Raw genomic sequence first — 22047 nt, 5'->3', positions numbered from 1 at the left:
ACCTGCCGCAGCAGCCTCCTTAGTCATAGAGAGGCTGCTGTTCTCTGGGGCTCTTGTCCCTAGCTGTTTCCTTTCAGGCTAGATTCTGGGTTGATGGAATTTCTCCTCTGGTTCGGGGAGGGAGGGTGTTGGAGAAGGGAAGACGAATCTTGAATTCTGTCCTTTGTGTACTTTCCAAACCAGAAATGCAGACACCCACACACTGTTGCTGGAGAGAATATGCATCCCAAATGCATGATTGTGCAAGGTCTTGGCGCTCCAGGGGTCTGCTCTTCTCTGTCCTCTGTAACTCTGAGGGTTTTTCCTTTTAAATTCAGAACAAGGGTTATGGTATTAATGAGTTTGGGCCCTGAGGGACTTTTACTGCAAAGATGTGTTCTTTCTCTCTTACAGTCTTCATGTACTGTTGAAGTCAAATGTTGGGATTTGTGGGCACCGCTGGCCCCAAACCAGGAGAATCATTGGCTGGGGCCAGAACTGCACTGGCACCACCTTTGAGAAATCTGAACTCTTCATCCTCTCCTTCTGTAAGGCCCCTCATTCTGCTTTTGGGCACAGCTTAGTCAAAAGATCACGTTCTGGTGGGGCTGACTCTGCCAACTTGAGTTTTTGGCTGTGTTTATGGTTCCTCCTTCTGGAAGACATGAATCAGATTTTCCTAGACTCTTTGGATTCTACTCTCATTCCTCCCGGAGTTGGCTTCCTGTTTTTTATTTCTTAAATAGGCTCTCTCCTGGGGTGGAGGTAGTGATTTTTATCCCACAGTGATTTCAGCCACTGTCTTAATTGGAGTAATGTTTGCTGTGGGAACACATCTCAAAGTTGTAATGACTCGGTGCTATAGAGCCTTATTTCGTTCCTGTGGCAGTCCAGAGTGGGTGCTCCTGGTCGGTGGGTGACTTTCTTCCACTAGGAATAGGGGTGATTCAGGGATCCAGGCACTTTCCATCCTATGATGCCACCATTCCAGCTGGCGGAAGGGGAGTAGTATGGAGAGGGCACATCCGTCTTGCATTGCCCTGACCTAGACAGCACTTCCCACCCACTCTGCATTGGTGAGAACCAGTTACGTGACCCCACCTAGCTGCAAGGGGGTCTGGGAAATGAAATCCTAGACGGGAAACCAACAACTTTCAGTGACTGTTCAGTAGGGAAAGGGTGTCCTTGACTCTTTGGACAGCTGTTCAGTGTTTTTCCTGTTGCCTTGACTTGGTTCCATTTAAACAAGACGAAAATGCTGAGGACTGGATGTTACCTCAGTATTTGGGGTTTGGTGGTTCTCGTCTCTGTTCACAGTCTGAACTCGGGGACTTCCTGTGCACACACAGCCATTTAGTCTTTCGGTTTCATTTTTTTTGAAAACCTCATATATCTGAGGCATTGTGCCAGGCTTATGGCTTATGGAGGTGAAGGGCCAGTGAGGGGTACAGATGTCAGGCCGCACAGGCTCACGTAACTTTAGTCATGCTCACCATGGCACCCAGCCATCGCCTTGCTTGCCCTCTTCAGTCTGCACGTGTCCGTGTTGCTCACTCTTCTTAAAACCCAGCTCTGGTCACGTCACTACCCCCTCTTGAACTTTTATTCTCTATCTAGAACTTGCAGGAGGAAGTTCAAGCCTCTAAGTGTGGTGTTTGAGGTCCTTGACCGTTGTCTTCAGCCTGCCTTTCCAGGAATCTCTGCTGCCACTCCCTAGAACGTTCTGCCTCAGCAGTCAGGCTAATCATTCGCTGTCCTGCCACAGACCTCTGCTTCTGGGCCTTCTTGAACTTTCTCCCCTCCCCGTGTTACCTTCCTGCTTCTCCACCTGTCTGGTGGGCCAGGTCTAACCTCTGAGCTTGGCCTGAAGGATTCAAAGCACATCTGAGCTTGAAACTATAGCAGATACCTTACTGCACAAGCAGCATAATTAATGTGCTGATGATTAGGGCTGACGTTTCGCTGACACCTGTCTTATTTTGTTTGCTGGACTGTCCACTCTGAGAAGATATTTTCCTATGTTTCCCATAGAGTCTAGTTCATCATATGGTGCATAATAAGTGCTGTAGTTTATCAAAAGCTTAGCATGTGCTAGTTGCTTTATGTCATACCTCAACCCTCCCACATAAAAACACAGGTGTTTTTATCATCCCTGCCTTACAGATGAAAAATTGAACCTTAGGCTTTACCCAGCCAGTAAGTGCGGGAGCCAGGCTTGAACACAGATTTGATTCCTGGGTGCGGGAGTCATCTGTCATGGGGTTGATGAAAGTAGAGGTGAATGGGGGGCATCCTTGTTCCCTCAGAGTTTATAATCCCGTTGTGCAGACCAGATGTGCAGTCTGTATACAGAATAAAATATGTTGCTTGGCAGTGTGGTAAGGGCATGGACTTTGGAATGTCAGACCTGAGATCAGATCTCAGCTCTGCTTTTAGAGCAGTGGTGTCTTGGGGAGGTAAGTAGGTAATTTACTTCTCTGAGCTGCTGTTTCTTTTCTTTTCTTTTCTTTTTTTTTAACCTATAGGTAGGTAGGATGATACCTTCCAGAGCTGCTGTTAAGATTAGAATCAGGAGGAATGAAGATAGTTACTGGCAACTAGGCAGTCTTAGCCAGTATTGTTTGTTATCATCACCCAAGGTGGGGGGCATGGATCAATGCCAATGTGGACGGTTCTGTGAAATTCAGAGATGTGGGAGGTCTCTGAAAGCTGGGTGGGTCAGAAAGCTTGTGGAAAGGGGCAAGTGTGAGCTGGATTATGAGATATGGCTAAGGCTTTCTTTCTGTTTTTTTTTTTTTTTTCCTGTAGCTTACTGATATGCTTTATTTGGCTGTGTGTTATTTCATTGTTTGAATTAGATGCCAACATTTAAAAATGGGATGGTATCTCACGAACATACATCTGTTTAGCCTCTCCTGAAATACTGAAGGTGAGCCCACACTGCAGCATGACAGGAATCAGAGCTGAGTAGGAGCTGCTCTCTAGAAAAGGCAGCCCCTTGTCCTGCTTTACTCTTTTAGTTTACCTGCCGTACCCTAGGGCTTATGAGTTCGAAACCCCAGTTATAATCCCTTCTGGTCTTCTTCCTGTTGGACAAAGCATTAGCTTTCTGTTGCTGCTGTAGCAAACTTGGTGGCTTACTGTGGCATACATTTATTATCTTCCAGCTGTGGAAAGCTGGAATCAGCAGGGGTTGGTGACTTCTGGAGGCTCTGGGGACAATCCATTTCCTTGTCTTCTCCAGTTTCTAGAGGCCACCTCCATTTCTTGCCTTGGAGCTCTTTCTCCATTTTCAAAGAGGTGGCTAAAGTCTTAAGTATGAAGAAGGGTTCATCTTTCTTCCTGCTCGTTTACTTATTCCACAAGTATTGGTTGTGGGCCTGTGCCTGGTTCAGGGACAGTGACAAACAAGACAGACAAATACCCTGACCCCCTGGTGCTTACATTCTGGGCAGGAAATTACAGTAACAGCATGAGAGTCATGAAGGAGAGCACGTGCTGAACCGAGAGATAGAAGAGCCTGCGGGGCTCCTGGAGCTGGATAGTAAGCTTCTCTGTGAAGGAGACATCTGACCTGAAATATAAGGAGCTAGCCACGCCATGATGAGAGGGAGGCTTTTACAGGCACAAGGAAGAGCACATGCAGAGGCCCTGAAGGAGGAATGAGATTGGAAAGTGCAAGGAGCAAGAAGCAGGTGGTGTGGCTGGAGTGCCATGAATGGGTGGTTTGTAGGAGGACAGTTCTGGGAGGAGAGCAGGGCTTGATGAAGTCATGCCTTGAGGACTGTGCTGGGGTCTGAATTCTACTCTAAGTGTGATGGGAAGTCATTGATGGGTTGTAAGTATGCTGCTAACATGATGTGATTTCCCAGGTGGTGCCAGTGGTAAAGAATCTGCCTGCCAATGCAGGAGATGCAAGAGAGATGAGTTTGATACCTGGGTCAGGAAGATCTGCTGGAGCAGGGAATGGCAACCCACTCTAGTATTCTTGCCTGGAGAATCCAATGGACAGAGGAACCTGGTGGGCTACAGTCCATAGGGTCACAAAGAGTCAGACATGGCTAAGCATGCATCCCCTTGAAAAACATAACATATACACACACACACACATGCTATTATGATACACACACATATAGACACATGCTAATATGATATACACACACACATGCTATTATGATACACACATATGCTAATATATAGACACACACATAGACACATGCTAATATGATATATACACACACACACAGTTTGGAAAGCTCGCTGTGTGTGTGAAGAGTGGATTGCAGGGGCAGTGGTCCAGGTAGAGATGAGGGAGTCTTGGATAGGGGTATTAAAGATGGACAGACATCACAGTTTTAGAGAAAAAGCCCATGGCTGTGTTTATTTGAGACTTTTCCCTAGTATACTAAGGCTTTGGCTTATTTTAGGCCTTTTGCTGCTCTCTAGGGAGAATGTTCCCAGGCTTTGCCAGCCTCATGGCTGAGGGAAGTGGGGGAGGCCTGGGCCAGTGCTTGTCTGGTGTCTGCTTAGCCTTGTTGGTGTGGAGGTGACAGCTTCGGTCAGCGATGTCTTTCTGGCATGTTGACCACTTAGGTCATGTCTAGACATTCTTACCCCAGCCCTCATCTTGATCCCAAACCAAACACATCCACCTGCTGTTAATTCCACCTCTCTTCAGAGAAACTCTAGGTAAACCCCTGGGGGGCCCCATGCCTCCTTCCAGGCTTCCCTAAGTTGGCCCTGTGTGCCAGGGCTAAGCCAGATCAAGGCCAGCAGTTCTTCTCTGCCAGCCCCTCACTCCAGTCCTCACTGTGTGTCAAGCGGGAGAGCCCCAAGCCAAGGGGACCTCCTTGTCGCTTGCGTGTCCGCTCCGGGTCTTCTCTCTTCTGTGCTGTGACTGTTAGCACAAGAGTTTAGTTTTCCCAGCCTCTCAGATGCTTTTTTCAGCACTCAGGAAGCAGACATTAGTATCATCTCTTCTCTGTGTATGTGCAGCTCTCTCGGGTTTCTGGTGAGTTGTGTGGAACATGTACTTGCTGTTCCTTACAACACAACTTGGAGAAGGGTGGGAACCCACTCTCCCATCTTGGCCTTTTTAAATTTTTTTCAGTCTCGCACTCAATAATTGCTGGGTTAATAAACAAAGGGCTCTACAGTTCATCAGTGATGCTGGTGGCCATTTCTTTCTGTGTGCTTAGTGCTATCTGGTCAATGTTCCTTTGTGTTTTGGGGATCAAACATTTGCTTGCCGTTGCAGTCAACCATCTGAAACGACCTGTTGTAGAAATGAGGACTGAGGCTGAGAGAGCGGGAGAGGTGCACCACCGAGCACGTAACTGGGCCTGCCGGAGGGCAGCTGTGGCTCAGAGATCACAGAGCTTCTTCATGCCACCATTGTGATTCTCTGGCCCTTCCAGTATCTCTGTGGGTCGCGGTCTTGTGACTGGTCTGAGGCTGCAATTCTGACTGCCTTGGTGAAAGGGGAGGCTTTCATCCATGTGGCAGGAATGAAACCTGGGAGCCAGTTTTTCCCCTATGTTGTGTTGATTGTCCCAAAATGCCCTCGGGTCCAGCCACTGCCTACCCCCGCCCTCCTTCTCTATCCTGAGTTGGCTGCACCTTTGGGGATCTTAGTTCTCCCACTAGGGATCAAACCTGAGCCGCCTCCATTGGAAGCACAGAATCTTAGCCCCTGGACCACCCTATCCTAAGCCTTCTGAACCCTGCCAGGTCCTTCAGCTCAGGAACAACCCGCTGACAGGAGGAGGAACAGCAGCTCTGGGCTCAAGCAGGTCAGATCCTGGCCCTGCTGCTGACCTGTTAGTTACTTAAAGATTCTCTCTTTGAACCTCAGTTTTCTAATTTGCTATTGGTCTTATCCCGGAGAATCATTTTGAGGATGCAAGATGATGTGTTTAGGGGGCAGTGTGGCATAGGGCTTGAGTTGAGCTCTGGAGCTGACTGCCCAGGTTCAAATCCTGACTCTGCTACTTTTGAGCTGTGTGATTTTGGACAAGTTCCTTGAGTCTCTGGGCCTCACTGGCACAAAAGTACACACTGTGGCCTCGTACCCTGTCCCCAGGAATGGAACCTCTTACTTTTTTCTCCCTGATCCCATTCCATTCAGAGGCTGGGGAGGACCTGGAGTTGAACATGACATGTTATTTTGCTGAAGCCTTCTGGGTTGGAGGAAGCATTTGTTCCCTAACAGGAAGGGACAGGGTCTGCGTGGGAGAGATTGGTGACACTGCCTTGGATGGGGGATACAGACAGGAAGTTCAGAAATAAGCTGATAGCTAAAGAGAGTTAAGTTAGAGAGTTATTGGCACATAAAACAGAAATTTAGGCTTTTCAGAAAAATAACAGATGCCTAAATGTCAGTGGCAAGGAAGGGAGAAGGCTATCAGATTGTTTTTTGAGTAAGATCTCAGCGAGGAAAGAGCAGTTTTGATCTATTTCTCTTGCTTTGTTTTCCAGGTGAAAAAATTGAGGCTCAAGGGAGCAGCCCTTTTAGTCCTTAATTAGGGTTGCCTGTAGCGTGCACTAATTTTTTTTTTTTTTTTTTAATGTTCAGCTTGCCTTTTCAGCTAGATTGTCAGTTCCTTGAAGGCAGGTGCCCAGCTTTTGCCAGCCTCTGTGGTTCTGCTGGGCTGTGACTGATCAAGGTCCACTTCCTTGACCTCTCTGTTTTCCAGAGTGAGTACATTGCTCCGTGTGATTGTCGGCGCGCCTTTGTCTCTGGATTTGATGGCTCTGCAGGTGAGTCACTAAATTCTCTCTTTGTTCTTGTGGTACTTGTGTTCACCTCCCTAAAATAACTGGACCCAGTTTCAGTCTGTGATACAGAACCAGAAAGAAAATACAGACCAGATGTTCCCATTGACCCTCTGCAGAGGGGGCATGGTCCCGGTGCCTGTAGCTCCTAAGCTTACGTTTTAGTGACTCTCTTCTCTCATGTGTTAATGATGCTTCTTTTAAATGACTCTTTGCTTTTCAAGTCAAAAAATTTTATTTTAAAAACAGTCTTGGGGGACTTCCCTGGTTATCTAGTGGAAAAGAATTCGCCTTCAAAGCAGGGGATGCATGTTTGATCCCTGGTGGGGGAATTAAGATCCCAGATGCCTGGGGCAGCCAAACCCTCCTGCTGCAACTAGGGAAGCCTGCAGGCTCTTGAGCCTGCCTGCCACAATGAAGAGCCAGTACAGCCAAAAAAAATATTGTTGAACTTTTTATTAAATATAACATACACACAGATAAGTATATCATGAGTACCCCTGTGTAACTGGCACTGCAGATAAGAAATGAGACACGAATGGCATCCTCAGGACCCCTTCCTTAGCTTTTTGGTCCCCTGTAATTCTCTAAGCGCTTAACTCTTGGTTTCCCCCTTTTCCCTTTCAACTCGAATAATAAAGATTAATGTTGAGCTACTCTGGCGCCCTGCATTACTTTTCCAAGAGCTGTTGAGCCCTTGAGTTTCAGGGTGGGTTTCCCCTTCAGTTCCCATCCTCTTAAGTGGCTAGGCTTGACGGGAGCCCCTCTCCTCGCAATTAGCGCACTGCTTCCACTGATGTAGGTGCACGTGTTGGCTGGCACATTCCAGCTGGTTTAGGCTGACACCTCTGCTGAAAGCCCTGCGTTCTTCTGGGCCTGTGGGAGCTGAGGGCAGGTAGAGGTGGAGACATAAACGCCCTGCGTCTCCCTGAATGCTCACAGCACCCAGGTGGTCTCTCTTGGGAAAGGCGAAACACCTCCCTTGGGGTGTCTGTTGGAGCAGGTGGCTGTGATTGCTGAGCAGGAACCATTTCCAGCTCACTCCTGTTGACTAGAGGCCCTGTGGCCCTCTGTCCACAGACCCCTGTTCTCCTGGCCTTGACTCACGTTGTGCACATGGGGTCCTTTCTATGCAGGGACCAGTACCCAGGCTGCCTCCAGACTGCTGCTTGCAGCGGTTGGCCCACAACTGCTTGTCAGTGGTACCGCCTTCTCTCGCCTGGAGGTTTCCTTGGGGTCAGAGGCCCACCTGCCCCGCCAAAGTGGGGGTTGGTGGTGGGGCCACACGGAGTCTGGGGCCTCTCATCATGCTCACCTGCCTGCTGCCATTTTGGGCAGCTTCTAGGTGTTTGTCAGGAACCTCTCTCATTCCTTTGCTCCCCTCCTCCAGGCACAGCCATCGTCACAGAAGAACACGCGGCCATGTGGACTGACGGGCGCTACTTTCTCCAGGCTGCCAAGCAAATGGACAGCAACTGGACGCTCATGAAGATGGGTGTGTAGATGCAAAGCCATCTTAAGTTTAGCTGGTCGACTCGGGAGGAGACCCTGGAACTCCTCAGGGCTTGTGAATCTTAACCCTTTTATGGGGTCAGGGACCCCTTTTAGAATCCAAGGTGTCTTAGTAACAAACTACCGTAGATGGGGTGGCTCAAACAGCAGAAATTTAGAGAAGGGATACGTGTATATGTATGGCTGAGTACCTTCCCTCTTCACCTGAAGCTACCAAAACATTGTTAATCGGCTGTTGTTGTTCAGTTGCCCAGTCGTACCCAACTCTTTGTGACCCCATGGACTGCAGCTATACCCCAATACAAAGTAAAAAGTCTAAAGTTTTGGGGGGAGAAATTGTTTTCAATGGAAATTTATCTTTTCATGGCTGGTGGCTGGAAATCTAAAAGTCTAAAGTTTTTTTGGGAAAAATTTTTTTTCAACAGAAATTTAATTTTTCATGGCTAGTGGCTGGAAGTCTGAAATGAGGGTGCCAGTGTGGTCAGGCTCTGGTGAGAGCTGTCTTCCTGGGATGCAGACAGCCACCTTCTCACTTATCCTTACATGGTTCTCTCTCTCTCTTCCTCTTCTTAGAAGGCTACCAATCCTACTGGATTAGAATTCTACCCTATGACTTCATTTAACCTTCAGTATCTCCTAAGCCCCTGTCTCCAAACAGGTTGCATTGTGAGCTAGGGTTTCAGTGTATGAATTTTGAGGGGAAACAGTCCAGTTCATGGTACAAGGAAGAACAAGAGAGTGACAGGCTTCTATATACAAACCATCATGCATTCAATTTTGGAAGGCCCTGGCTCGTTTCAGTGAGGAGTAGCTGAGGGCCAGAGAGGACCCTGTGCCTTTGACTCATGCCCTGGGGCCTTCCCACTGCTCTCTGCTGCCTCATGATTTCAAATGAGGTAAAGGTAAGGAGCCCCTGGCAGCCGAGCTACGAATCCCTCTGAGGATCCTGACTCACTTCTGGCAGCTTAGCCACAGGGCAAGAGCATGGGTCTGCAGCTTTCTTGGGCAAGTTACTTCATCTTCAGTTTCCTCATCTATAAAGTAGAATGTTATAGTACCATAAAATGGTGAGGATTAAAGAAATAATATATGGAAAGCATGGAGCTCAGTGTTTATTGGATAATAATATGTGTGTGTGTACATGGGTTTTCATTTAATTGCATGCTATATTTTTCCTTGTCATCAGAGTAGTCTTTCGAAATATGGTTTTAGTGATTGTACAAAGGTACAACCTGCTGCATTTTGAACTTGGACAATAGAAGGAGGGGAAAGCAGCTGCCAGGGCTGAGTGAGGAAGAGGAGAAAAGGCCAAATCCCTGATGTTTCTTGTTTGTTGTTGGAAGTTATGAGGAAATCGGGTTGTTACCAGACTCACAGTTCAGGGAACAGAGGGCTGTTGATACTGAGTTGAGTTGACCCCAGGATCTATTTTACTGAGGGTGTGTGTGTGTGTGTGTGTGTGCGTGCGTGCGCACCTTCATGCTCCACACACTCTCCATATACATGTATAAATGTTTGGCTTAAGGAGGAATTAAGAATGTTTTCATCCTGGCAATGGATTTATTTTAAACGTGGGTTTCTCAAAATTCTTTTAAACTATAGAAACAGCAACACTGCAGATTGGTGTTGTCCCAGTTGCATTCTCTCTCACACACACAAGCACAGGCCTTTGGGATTGTGTGGCTGTTAGAAGTGGATAGGCCTCTAGGCCTTTATACTATTTGATTACATGCCTCTCTGTTGCTGGTTCATGCGCCCTTAGCATATATGTATATTTTTTTATATGTTAGATGCATGTGCTATGTCCATGTGTATTTCAGATACAAGCAAAGTTTAATATCTTAATTTTTAAGAAGTACAAATGGAAGTTCTGATACTTTCTGCTTGCACCCCAGGGTCTCATTTAGTGTGCTCCCGGGATGTGAGCATCTCTCTTTGGGGCCTAAACTCCAGCTGTTAGAGATGTCAGTGCTTTGGGGGTCAGAGTGTCAAAGGAGTGAATACTATCTGCTTCTTCCCTAGACCAGCCCTGGGGGAGGAGTCTTTCTTCCCTCCAAGCCGGCTCTAGCCTCTGCCTGCAGCCCACCTCCTCACTGGCTCTCCTGTGTAGGGAGGTTCTGGTGGGTGTGGCTGGGGAGTGATTGATCCCTGGGGTTTTGCCCAACATCTGTCTGCTAGGAGATGATATGACTTCACTCTGTGAGTTATACTAGGGGCATTCAAGAAACTTCCTTAATAATTGGCTTGTTTAGTGGTTTGAGGAAAAAAATAGGAAAGAATCAGATAGGAAAATCACTCAGTGACAGTTTCTAGGCAGGCTTTTAGAACTGAGATTCATGAGCTCATTTCTTTATAAACCTTTGAACGTCCATTATGTGGTTATCAGTACTTAGGGAAGGTAGTAAAAGTCAGTACTGTTTTGGAATATGAGAACTTTCACTCTTTGATATTTTATCGAAATGTTTGTTAATTGTTTAGCAAAAATCTGATGAAAATGTATATATCTGAAACGTACAGGATATACTGGGTTGGATTAAAGAAAAACTGGGATATCAAAATAATTTTAGTTCCTTTTGTGACACTTACTTGGTGTCCTATGACTAGCCTCTTAGAAACGGAAAGGGCTGCGTGCTGTTGGTAATTGGGAAGCCCAGGGAGCCAGTTAAGGACACAATGTTGGGTTCCTGTGTGCTCCTCTTACACTCTTTGGATAGGTTTCTGCTGTTGAGACTTGAGCTCAGCCCTCCAGTCAGGCTGATCGTCTGGCAGGGCCTTTCCTCTGCAGTGATGCCCTCCAGGTGAGGTGAGAGCCCTGCACGTGTGTTTGCCTAACCTGGGGTGGGACGTAAGGGAGACTCTGAGCTCCTGCCTGCACCATCTCACCACTCACGCTCTCATCACGATTAGTGGGGGAGTCACAGAAGGCTGATGAGATGATCTTCAGGATGACATCATGCATCTTGTGTTGCAGTGATTCCCAAGATGCCTTTTACCAGGGGTCTAGGGAAAATCCTGGAGAAGGCAATGGCACCCCACTCCAGTACTCTTGCCTGGAAAATCCCTTGGATGGAGGAGCCTGGTAAGCTGCAGTCCATGGGGTCGCTGAGAGTTGGACATGACTCACTTTTCACTTTTCACTTTTATGCATTGGAGCAGGAAATGGCAACCCACTCCAGTGTTCTTGCCTGGAGAATCCCAGGGATGGCGGAGCCTGGCGGGCTGCCGTCTATGGGGTCGCACAGAGTTAGACACGACTGAAGCGACTTAGCAGCAGCAGCAGCAGCAGGGAAAATCCTGCTTCTTCTTTCTTCTGTCTCACCCTTCCCTTATATACCATCTTACTTTATGCTTTCCTTTTATAGCATCTAACTCTTCTAGCCTTCCAGGATGAAGACAAGTTCAGATTTTCCAAGTGCTGTCAATCCTCTTTAAAGAAGGTGCTTCATAAAGACCCTGTTCTCATGCTATTGGTGAATTGCACCCTTCTGGGTAGGATAGTAGCTCAGGCTCCCTGGGAGTTGTTTCTCATCAGTTCTTCCCTCTGTAGGTCTGAAGGACACACCAACTCAGGAAGACTGGCTGGTGAGTGTACTTCCTGAAGGATCCAGGGTTGGTGTAGACCCACTGATCATTCCTACAGGTGAGTAAGCCAAGTCGCTGCCAGCTTGGGTGAGGCCTGGGGTTCTAGATGCCTCCCCACCCTCCTCGTTTGCTTGTGGGTGGTGGAACCTTTGGGGCCTCAGCATGACATGAGGTCACAGCGGAGGTCACGGTGAGGAGGAGTTAGCAGAGGGCCGCAGGATTGCCTGTCAGAAGGTGCCAGGCTCTCAGAGCCCTGCTGCCTATAGAGAGTGTTCAGTTCACAGCTAGATCACCAGTATTTCTCCTCAGATTACTGGAAGAAGATGGCCAAGGTTCTGAGAAGTGCTGGCCACCACCTCATTCCTGTCAAGGACAACCTTGTGGACAAGATCTGGACAGATCGCCCTGAGCGTCCCTGCAAACCGCTCATCACACTGGGCCTGGATTACACAGGTCAGAACCATGGCTGTGCCCAGCAGGCCCTGGCCATCATCCCCTTCACTTGAAGTCCTCTGGAGCCAGGTCATTGAGCCAATGGGAGGATTTGGCCCCGCTCTGGCACGTGGCACATTGGGTGTAGCAGGAGTTCAGTTTGTTTCCACTGCTGGCACCTGCTTGGGCATAGTTTACTCTCGCAGAGCTCCTCTGGGCAGACCCATGGGTGCTGCAGAGATAGCTTTTTTTTTTACCACTCAGTTGCTCACTGCCCCTCTCACATGTCTGATATTGGACACAGAGCCTAGAGGTTTCTAGATTCCATGTCCTTTTCTTCTGCCAGCTCTTGTAGGTTACCTTCCCAGGCCCCCTGCCCTCTCTCTGTCCTCTGCCCTAGAGGCTTTGGGGAGTGGGTGGGTTTCTTTGGCTTGCGTGATAGTGGTGAGTGAGGAGCAAGTTCTGTTAACAGTCTGTGGGAGATGAAAGTGTGGATTTATGGAAGAGTGAGGAGTGCAGAGGGAAAGGCCTGGAGGTGGGGCAGAGGGGAGTGAATCTTGCTGTAGAAACAGCAGAGGAGAAGTGGAGCGGGGATGTCTGGAATGCAGGCACATTGCCCAGAGGGTCCTGGGAAGAAAGCATTACAATGCAGACTCTCAGCCAAGTTTTAAGCAGAATTCCCGAGCTGATCTTCACAGCAACGTTTGGTTGTGGGGACACCCCCAGTCTGCTTGCTTCCTTGTGACACTCTCACCAGAGGGTATTGCAGACTGGGGAGGGGGAGTGAGGAGTGAAGGGCCCTGGGTCAGCTAAACATTGTCCATCAGCATGCTTTGGATTCTGTTGAACGGAAGGAAAGGCTCTGCCCTGTTCTTTACAGAGCAGGGAGAGCAGGTTTGGCTGGTGAGACTTTGGGTCAGCAGACACGTGAGTGCCTACCATGAGCAGGGCACTGCCAGGGGCTGCGTGCATGAGACAGATGCCTGCCCTGTTCATAGGTGGCTGTACTGTGAGGCCCAAGTTCTGTCTCATGTCAGGTGGTGGGGGTGGTAGTGGGGTGAGCTTCTCTGGGGCCCACAGGAGTAGCAGGGAGTCGCTGGCTGTGTCTGACAGTGCATGTGTGGTTTGGAAGTGGTAGTCACACTGAAACAGGCTGTGGAGAATTCCTAGATCTTAGCACTGAAAGGCAGGTCTTGAGGCTCTAGAAATGTAAGATGGAGGGTGACATTTGCCTGACCTCTGAAGATTCGGTGAGTTCTCTCTGCTGGTTAGTGTCTTCTCGAAGCTCCCTGTGCCTCCTCTATGGCAGCAGTCTTTATACAGAAGTGTAACTAATTGCTGGTTTAATTATCTGTCTTCCCTTCCAGATTGTAAGCCCCATGAGGGCAGGGACTGCGTGTAGCTCAGAACTGTAACTGCCATGACCAGCAAAGCATCTGCAGATATTGATGCCCGGGCAGGAGAGAGGTTCCATAGACACTTGCTGGATGAACAAATGGATTAATTTTGTTGTGAGGCAGTCCAGGCTCTGGACAGTCAACTAGCTTAGACGGAGTGACTTTTCTTGTATGGGATTGGTATCCAGGCATTCTGTCCGCTCAGATAACATGCTCCCTGGGATGTGGTGCTGGTGAATGTTTGGAATGGGTTCTTTCACTTGGCTCTCAACAGTCCCCGGGACCAGACCAGGGGCTGGAGTGGCAAGTGTGTTTTTTCTTGCAGGCATCTCCTGGAAGGACAAGGTTGCAGACCTTCGGTTGAAAATGGCTGAGAGGAACGTCGTGTGGTTTGTGGTCACTGCCCTGGATGAGATTGCGTGTGAGTGCTTTGGTCTCACTGTTGGGGCGTGTTACCCAGTCTCTCAGTTGGTTCTCTGGGAATCTATGTGTTCACAGAATTCAGTTTTCTGAGTGGTCAGAGAATAAGCAAAAGACCATCACCAGTGGGTATATGGCATGCCAAGTGGGATGGAGAAGGGATTATTTTGGATGGAGAATTACCGGGCATTGGGGAGGAGAGTGTGGCTGGTCTGGAGCAGTATTACAGCCAGGCGCTGATGCTAAATCCGTGGTGGTGTCCCCCTCTGGCCAGGCTGCTCAGTACTGTGACAGCTCCGAGGAGGGGTGCTTTCTCCACACTTTTTGTGTCTGTTAACATTCGTTTGTCTCTATAGGTATGGAAGTGAGCTCACAGGAGATATTTTTTTCTTTATACTTCTGTATTTCCCAGATTCTTCACAATGAGGCTGTTCTAGAAATATTTCTACTTCAGAAAACTTAGGAGCAGAAAGTTCACCAAACCTTTTGGTACAATAGCAGTTTTTTAATCTTTAGATCTTCAACTATCCTCATGGAATTGTTCAATGCCTTCTAGAACCTGAATGAATAAGGTTGAACCTTCTTTTTCTGTTTTCTGACTGGATTTGACCCAAGGTACCTGAGAAGAGGCACTGCTTTATCTTTTTATTTTCTCGCTAGAGAAAGATGGCTTATTGCACAATCTCTAATGCGTAGCCCCCAAACTTTGTCACATGTATCAGTGATTTATATCCCTGATTAACTTAACAACATCAACATCACAGAAAATGACATGAAGCTAATCTCTCCCCTTGATTATTTAAATATCCCCTGTTTTCATTGTGGAAAATCTGGGAAGTGCAGAGCAAGTAGAAAAAAAAAGTCACCTATAATCTTCTTGCACAGAATCAGTTAACATTTCTGTGCATATATAATTTTGTAACTTGATTTTTTTCCACTGTATTTACTCTAAGCATATATAAACATAATTTTAAGTGAATATTAAATATCCCATCATATGGTTATAGTGCAATTTACTTAACCATTCCTCTCAGGATGACCTTTGAGTTATTTCTGCATTTTCTCATGATTGTGTTACAGGACTGCCATCAAAGTCTTGGTGCATCACAATCTGTGTCTTAGTTTCTGATAATTTTCTTTCAGCTTTTGGTTGACTTTGGAGGTGGTGTTATGGGCTGAAGGGTAGGGCCTTTGACCTTATGCCATGTACCTGCCAGAGAGGTTGCACAGCATGTATGAATACACCCCTCTTGCTACACTCTCACCAACCCCAGGTACTATCATTTAAAAAGAATGCTAGTTGAGTTTGATGGGTAAAACATGTTGCCTCCATGCTGTACTTGAAGAAGCCATGGTTTTAAAATAGAGGCAGTGCGTTTGATACCAGGGTCTTTTTTGCACTCTGATTCTCAGGAGAGCAAGTGTTAGGCTGCGGGAGGCCCCGGGATGAGAGCTGTGCTCAGCACCGGTCCCTCGAGTTTCTCCAGCGCGCAGTGACCTCGCCAGGGCCCTGACTCTGGCCATGCAGGTCCTCCACCCAGCCGAGGCTCCGGGTGGGCCGCCAGCTCGGGTTTCATTCATGGGCCCAGAGCCCCACTGACTCACTGCTTTTGTTCCTCTGCTGGGAAGCTCCGCCTCCCCGGGGCTCCTGACCCTTACACAGAGGGCCTCATCTGGCCTCCCTGGTGGGTGGGTCTCCGTTTTTCTACCCTCAGTCTCTTTGCCTCAGAAGGGAGCGAGTGCTTGGCTCCCGCCCTTGTACTTGGGAGTGCCAGAGGTTTTTCTGCGGCAAGGCCAGGCCTGGCGGGTCACCGCTGGGTGGACCATTTCAACTCTTTGTCTGGAGGGCATTCTCGGGTGTTCTAATAACTCTTTCCATTCCCTTCCCGGGATGGTGATGTGGCAGCGAAAGACACAGTTCTGGTGCCCTCGTTTGGTGGATATGCGCAACTGCAGCTCAGAGGCGAGACAGGGAAGGGAGGCTCCCGGCCTCTCTGAGAGGTCTAGCCGGCCCTTCCCGGCCAGTGGAAGCGCTCTCGGCATCCTCCCAGCTGCCCCTTAACTCGCAGTCGGGCGGATGACAGGAATTTTTTTTTTTTTCCAGGGCTATTCAATCTCCGAGGATCAGACGTAGAGCACAATCCTGTATTTTTCTCCTATGCAATCTTAGGACTAGAGACGATCATGTGAGTGTTGGCCCCGCACCTGAAGTCTTCCCCACAGCTCCTTGGAGCCCCAGTCCACCACCCTGGCCCGGGCCCACTGGTCTCGGCCTGATGTGCGCCAGGGTCCTGCTTTTCTCCTGCCCTTTCCTGCCTCCCCTTCCCTTCTGCCTTCCTTAACAATAGTTATTAATTTATATCCTGCCTCTCTTATAATCCTGAAAATTATTGGTAGTACTAGAAGATAAAAAAAATAAGTGTCAAGGACATCAGAACAAAACCAGGGAGAGTAAGCTTAGTTCATAGAATTCCTGCTGCAAAGACTTGTTTAGGCCGCACATTGGACTCCTCACAGCCAAGGCAGAGAGGGATATGGGCTTTGTTATACACAGTCCTGGGTCCACAATGCAAATAGACCCCATCATTCTGAAAGTCAGAAGTGATGCAGGAAAAACCCCTGAGTCGTGCCTTGTTGAATTATCTTTTAAACTGCTGCTTGCGGCCTTCTTGCCGTTGCTTTTCTTGTTTGAGTGGCTTTCTGCATTCAGATATGTTTACTGAGTGCCTATTATGTGCTAGAGTCTCCACTAGGTGTTGGGGTGAATGAGGCAGACAGGGTCCTGGGTTAGAGTTGGGGATTCCAATGCATAGTGGGCACTCACTTGTCAGTGGGGCAGGTATGGATGTTATTGGAGGGGCCTGACCTGATCAGAGGAGACAGTAATATTGAGACAGAGATTCAGGGTACTTGGGAGTTAGCTCGGTGAGTAGGGAATGAGGAGGAAGAGAAGCAGGTGATCTAAGCTGGGGAGCAGCATTCTCAGAGACTTTGGGCAGGAGAGAGTGCAGTGCAGGTGAAGGACCCAGAGTGGTCCAGTGTGGTTGAAACCTGGAGTGGGAGACTGGCAGGTAGTCAGGGCCACATAAGCAAGGCCTGTGAGTCAGGTTCAGGAGCTTGGGCCCTTGTCCTGAGGATGCTGTGAGTTTCCACAGGGAACCACATGGTCAGGCTTGTAAATCATAGAGAATTTATGATTGGAGTGAAATTATGGGGTGGATTATGATAGAGAATTTATGATTGGAGTGAAATTATGGGGTGGATTATGATTATTGAAAAATAGGGTGGATAGGGAAGACTTGAGAAGGTGATGGCATCCCACTCCAGTACTCTTGCCTGGAAAATCCCATGGACAGAAAAGCCTGATGGGCTACAGTCCATGGGGTCGCTAAGAGTCGGACACGACTGAGCGACTTCATTTTCACTTTTCACTTTCATGCATTGGAGAAGGAAATGGCAAGCCACTCCAGTGTTCTTGCCTGGAGAATCCCAGGGACGGGGGAGCCTGGTGGGCTGCCGTCTGTGGGGTCGCACAGAGTCGGACACGACTGAAGTGACTTAGCAGCAGCAGCAGCAGCAGCAGCAGGGAAGACTAGTGGCAGGGAGACCAGTTAGGAGGCCATGGCACTAATCCATGAGATGGTAGTGGTTAACCCTAACCCTAACCTGGGCAGCAAGTGGGCAAGGCTGCAGTGAAAGCGGGAGAGGTTTGAGGGGTGCTTAGGCCATAAGTTCAAAGATCTCCATGAAGGAGGGAAAGAGGGGCATCAAGGAGGACAGTGCCCAGGTCCTGGCTTGGGGGACAGGGTGGAAGGTAGCATGCACGGGGCAGGGAGCACGGGTTTGGGAAGGGCATGGAGGGAAGAGGAGCTGCTCATTTGGGTTGCTGGAGGGTAGAGCCTGTCTCTTGTGTGTGGGTCTGTGTTCTTGTCCTCTGATTCCTGCGCCCGCCTTTCCTCTCACCTCTCTTCTGGGCCCTCTGCAGGCTCTTCATTGATGGTGACCGCATAGATGCCCCCATTGTGAAGGAACACCTGCTGCTTGACTTGGGCCTGGAAGCCGAGTACAGAATCCAGGTTCTTCCGTACAAGTCCATCCTGAGTGAGCTCAAGATCCTGTGTGCCAGCCTTTCCCCAAGGGAGAAGGTGTGGGTCAGTGACAAGGCCAGCTATGCTGTGAGCGAGGCCATCCCCAAGGTTGGTAGCCCCAGAGCCGATCAAAACCCACTGTGGCTACTGGGCCCTTCCCAGTCCTGGCATCAGGTGGCGTCTCTTTGAAGCAGAGAGGGGTTGGTTGTTCAGGCAGGTTCCCAGGACTGGGTGTCATATCAGAGGTGTCGTCCCTGCAATGAGCCCTTTGGGCTCTTAGAACGCAGTGAGTCCCGTGTTTTCCAAGATGTGGCATGAGAGATGATTTTAGGTGGTGCACAGTCATACTTAGGTTTATTTAAATGTATCTATTTTTAAAGCATTTTAACAGATTTAAAGAATGAACCAGTGGTTACCAATGGGGAGAGGGAAAGGAGGTAGGGCAAGATTGGGGTACCAGATTCAGAGGTACAGACTGCTATGTATAAAAGAAAGCTACAAGGATATATTATATAGTACAGGGAATTTAGCCAATATTTTATAATAACTTTAAATGGAGTTTAACCTTTAAAAATTGTGAATCACTCTATTATACATCTAAGACATATAATATATTGTATAGGAGAAGGCAATGGCACCCCACTCCAGTGTTCTTGCCTGGAAAATCCCATGGATGGAGGAGCCTGGTAGGCTGCAGTCCATGGGGTCGCTAAGAGTTGGACACGGCTTAGTGACTTCACTTTCACTTTTCACTTGGAGACGGAAATGGCAACCCACTCCAGTGTTCTTGCCTGGAGAATCCCAGGGATGGGGGAGCCTGTTGGCTGCCATCTGTGGGGTCGCACAGAGTCGGACATGACTGATGCGACTTAGCAGCAGCAGTAGCAGCATACTTCAATTAAAAAAAGCATTTTAGTGTGTAGTTGAAAAAAATGTAATTAGCATATGAGACCATGTATTATAAAAATTATTTCTTAAGAGAGAGTTGATTTCAATAGACTATTGATTCCAAGATCACCTAAAGAAGAGTCTTAAGTAAATAAGGGTCCAGCGAGTAGGCAACCCGGATAAGCCCTGTGCAGATGGTGTGAGAGTGTCTGAAGTTTGAGAAACACTACTCTATATCTGCCTCCCCCACCATATTTTATGGTTAAGGAGATCTGAGGCCCAGGGAGGGTTAGAGAGTTGGGGATTTATCCATGCCACCTTAGTTGAGACTTTTTGGTTGCCCTACTCTGGCCTTTGGCAAAGCCAGCAATATCCTGTCTCCTCCACTAAGCAGGGGCATCCTGGGCAGAGTCCAGGCCTGGCCTTCTAGCCTGGTTTTCCCATTGCAGCCCTGTCACTATCACACTGTGTAATGGAGTTACTCAGAGCTTTGCTTCCGTTGGGGTCATGCCTGCCTTTGTTTCATGAGGGGCAGGTATGCAAAAGAGAGAGAAAGAGAACAGGCAGTGTGGAGAGAGGGAGAGCCCTTTGAGAAGCTCCATGCAAGTGCAAGGTGATACAAAATTACTCCCTGCTCCCTGTAACACAGGGCTGGATTCTGACTTGTTCTCAGTTGGGAAGGCTCTTCCCCAGCCCTTTAAGACCTGACTGTTAATGGTAGCTGGTCCCTGAGCGTGAGGTGGGAAGGAACAGGAGCTCCCTCCCCCCTCATTGGTCACATGCATCCCCAGACAGTGAGAAAAGGCCTCCTTTGTGCAGCCAGAAAGGGGTTATTTCGGTCAAGCTTTGATCTGTTAGTGAACCCTGACATGACCATGGAGGTTTGAAAAGCAGCATCTTGCTGCTGGCTGGCAGCCAGCTGTCTCAGAGAGCTAAGAGGGTGGGCGGGAGACGAGAAATAGCTTGTTTGGTTTACTTTATCTTTTTGGATGAGCTCAAGTCCCTTTCTCCAGCTCAGAGTTACCACCCAAAAAGGGCAGGTCTTTGGGCCACAGGGGACAGCAGGGAGGGCCTGAGTGCGAGCTCTCTGCGATTTGTCTAAAGTGAGGAGTCCCGGCTGGAGGGATGATCTTGGTCTGGGGTGAGTGATTCCCACACTGCTGCCTCCCGCCCCAGGATCATCGCTGCTGTATGCCTTACACCCCCATCTGCATCGCCAAAGCTGTGAAGAATTCTGCTGAATCAGAAGGCATGAGGCGAGCTCACGTGAGTAAAGCAGCCTGTGCAGAAGAAGGGGTGTGGTGGTCAGAAGGCCCAACTCCCCTACCAGCCGTGTGGCTTTGACCCTGGTGCAAGTGGGAACGTCTCTGAGGCCTTCCAGAGTTAATGCGAGAATGAAAATAAAATACTGGATGGGTCATGGGAATCACCTGCATGGAAAGCCCTGACTGCTGATGGTGTGTGGTCCTCTACAATAGGGCTGGGCCTTGGATCTGCCCATCTGATTTTCAGTCATAACTTGAAAAAATGTCTCTATTATTTGCACAGATTAAAGATGCCGTTGCCTTATGTGAACTCTTTAACTGGCTGGAAAAAGAGGTTGGTTCTTAGTCTTTGTTTAACACGTGGACATAGATTATTCAGAAATTATCTACATGTGATTCTAACTGTGACTCTGGTTGACCATGAGGTCTAAGATCTTGATCTAATTTTAGTACTCTCTTTTAAGAGTTCTTTGTGGAAATTTGTTGTGTGTGTTTTTAAAAACTGTAGAAAATGGTAACAAAGATGAAGAAAGAAATTCCTCAATAGAATGGATCCTTTCTGGGTTAAGGAATTGTCTTGTAATGAAATGGACTTTCATTATAAGGAAAAATGACTTACAGGCAAGCTGATTATATTAAGAGAAAAAAGATCTTTGTGTATATTCTGAGCTTTAAGCCATAAAACTTTTTATATTAAATTGATTCTTGGTCATTAGTTTTTTGCCTTTTCACTCCTTGTAGCTGATAGGGAGGTGATTTCTTTGTGCTCTTATTAAACGGTATCGTGTTCCCTTTAAATATTTTGTGAGCAACTCTTTGAAAGTAGCTTACTTTGGGAGAAGAAAATACTTTGATTCCCACAAATTTTTCCCGTCTGGCAATTGTTCATCTGTGTATATAATTTTCTGTTTTTTTTTTTTCAGTGTAGGTCATTTTTACATGTCTCCCATTGTACCGCTATCATTTTGTATTCTGTTTTATTCACTTAGTATCATAATGTGAGCATTTCCCATTTTCTTTGAGATTTTACATAAATGATCGAAATGGAGACTGTGTTTAGTGACTAGGCTGCTTTATTTACCCATTCCTCCTATTTTCAAATGTTAAGAGTGGGTTTTTTTTTTTTTTTTTTTTGCAATTACCAAGCACCTTGTAATAATATCTTTGCATTTATCTTTATTTAGGATCTTTTTCTTGGGATATTGTAGGTAGGAATGCTTTTGAAGTTTTAAATTTAAATGTATTAAATTTGGGGAAGTTTTAGAATATGATACTGAGGGAAATAGTTGAGTGAAAAATTCAGTGGATAGAAGTCCTTTTACTTTTAGATAGCTTTGGTAAGAGCCTTTGGGAATTCCCTCCTTGTTGAAGATGAGACATAAGTTGTGTCCTGTAGGATGGATAGTTGGAACATGGAGATTGAGGAAAAAGTAAGCTTTTAATGTACTCCCTATAACAGAGGAGCCTAGCAGCCTACAGTCTGTGGGGTCGCAAAGAGTCAGACACAACCGAGCGACTAACACTTTTCATAGTATGTGGGAGACCCGTGAATTTATCACACCCCAGTGGTTTATAAGCAACTTCCTCGTAGGTGCCCAAAGGTGGTGTGACGGAGATCTCAGCTGCCAACAAAGCTGAAGAATTCCGCAGGTAAGGATCACTATGGGGGCCCCTGTGAGTCTTGAGCTCCTGTCTGGCACATTCAGTGAA

At 47.7% G+C, this 22047-nt stretch overlaps 1 protein-coding gene across 4 annotated transcripts in view; it reads left to right on the top strand.

Annotated features, from left to right (window-relative positions):
* Window positions 1–22047, top strand: part of XPNPEP1 (X-prolyl aminopeptidase 1) — a 50251-nt gene that overhangs the window by 16028 nt on the left and 12176 nt on the right. For all 4 annotated transcript variants that reach the window (XM_040254395.1, XM_040254397.1, XM_040254396.1 and 1 more), the window contains 10 exons: window positions 6675–6738; window positions 8144–8248; window positions 11813–11905; window positions 12157–12300; window positions 14002–14097; window positions 16201–16282; window positions 18082–18292; window positions 20249–20338; window positions 20621–20671; window positions 21929–21987. In XM_040254395.1, the coding sequence (XP_040110329.1) occupies window positions 6675–6738; window positions 8144–8248; window positions 11813–11905; window positions 12157–12300; window positions 14002–14097; window positions 16201–16282; window positions 18082–18292; window positions 20249–20338; window positions 20621–20671; window positions 21929–21987 (995 nt within the window). The remainder of the gene's footprint in view (window positions 1–6674; window positions 6739–8143; window positions 8249–11812; window positions 11906–12156; window positions 12301–14001; window positions 14098–16200; window positions 16283–18081; window positions 18293–20248; window positions 20339–20620; window positions 20672–21928; window positions 21988–22047) is intronic.

This window comes from Oryx dammah, unplaced genomic scaffold, assembly GCF_014754425.2.
Source record: "Oryx dammah isolate SB20612 unplaced genomic scaffold, SCBI_Odam_1.1 HiC_scaffold_14, whole genome shotgun sequence".
NCBI lineage: Eukaryota > Metazoa > Chordata > Mammalia > Artiodactyla > Bovidae > Oryx > Oryx dammah.
The sequence above is the reverse complement of the archived record's forward strand: the minus strand, read 5'-3'. Positions and strand labels throughout refer to the sequence as shown.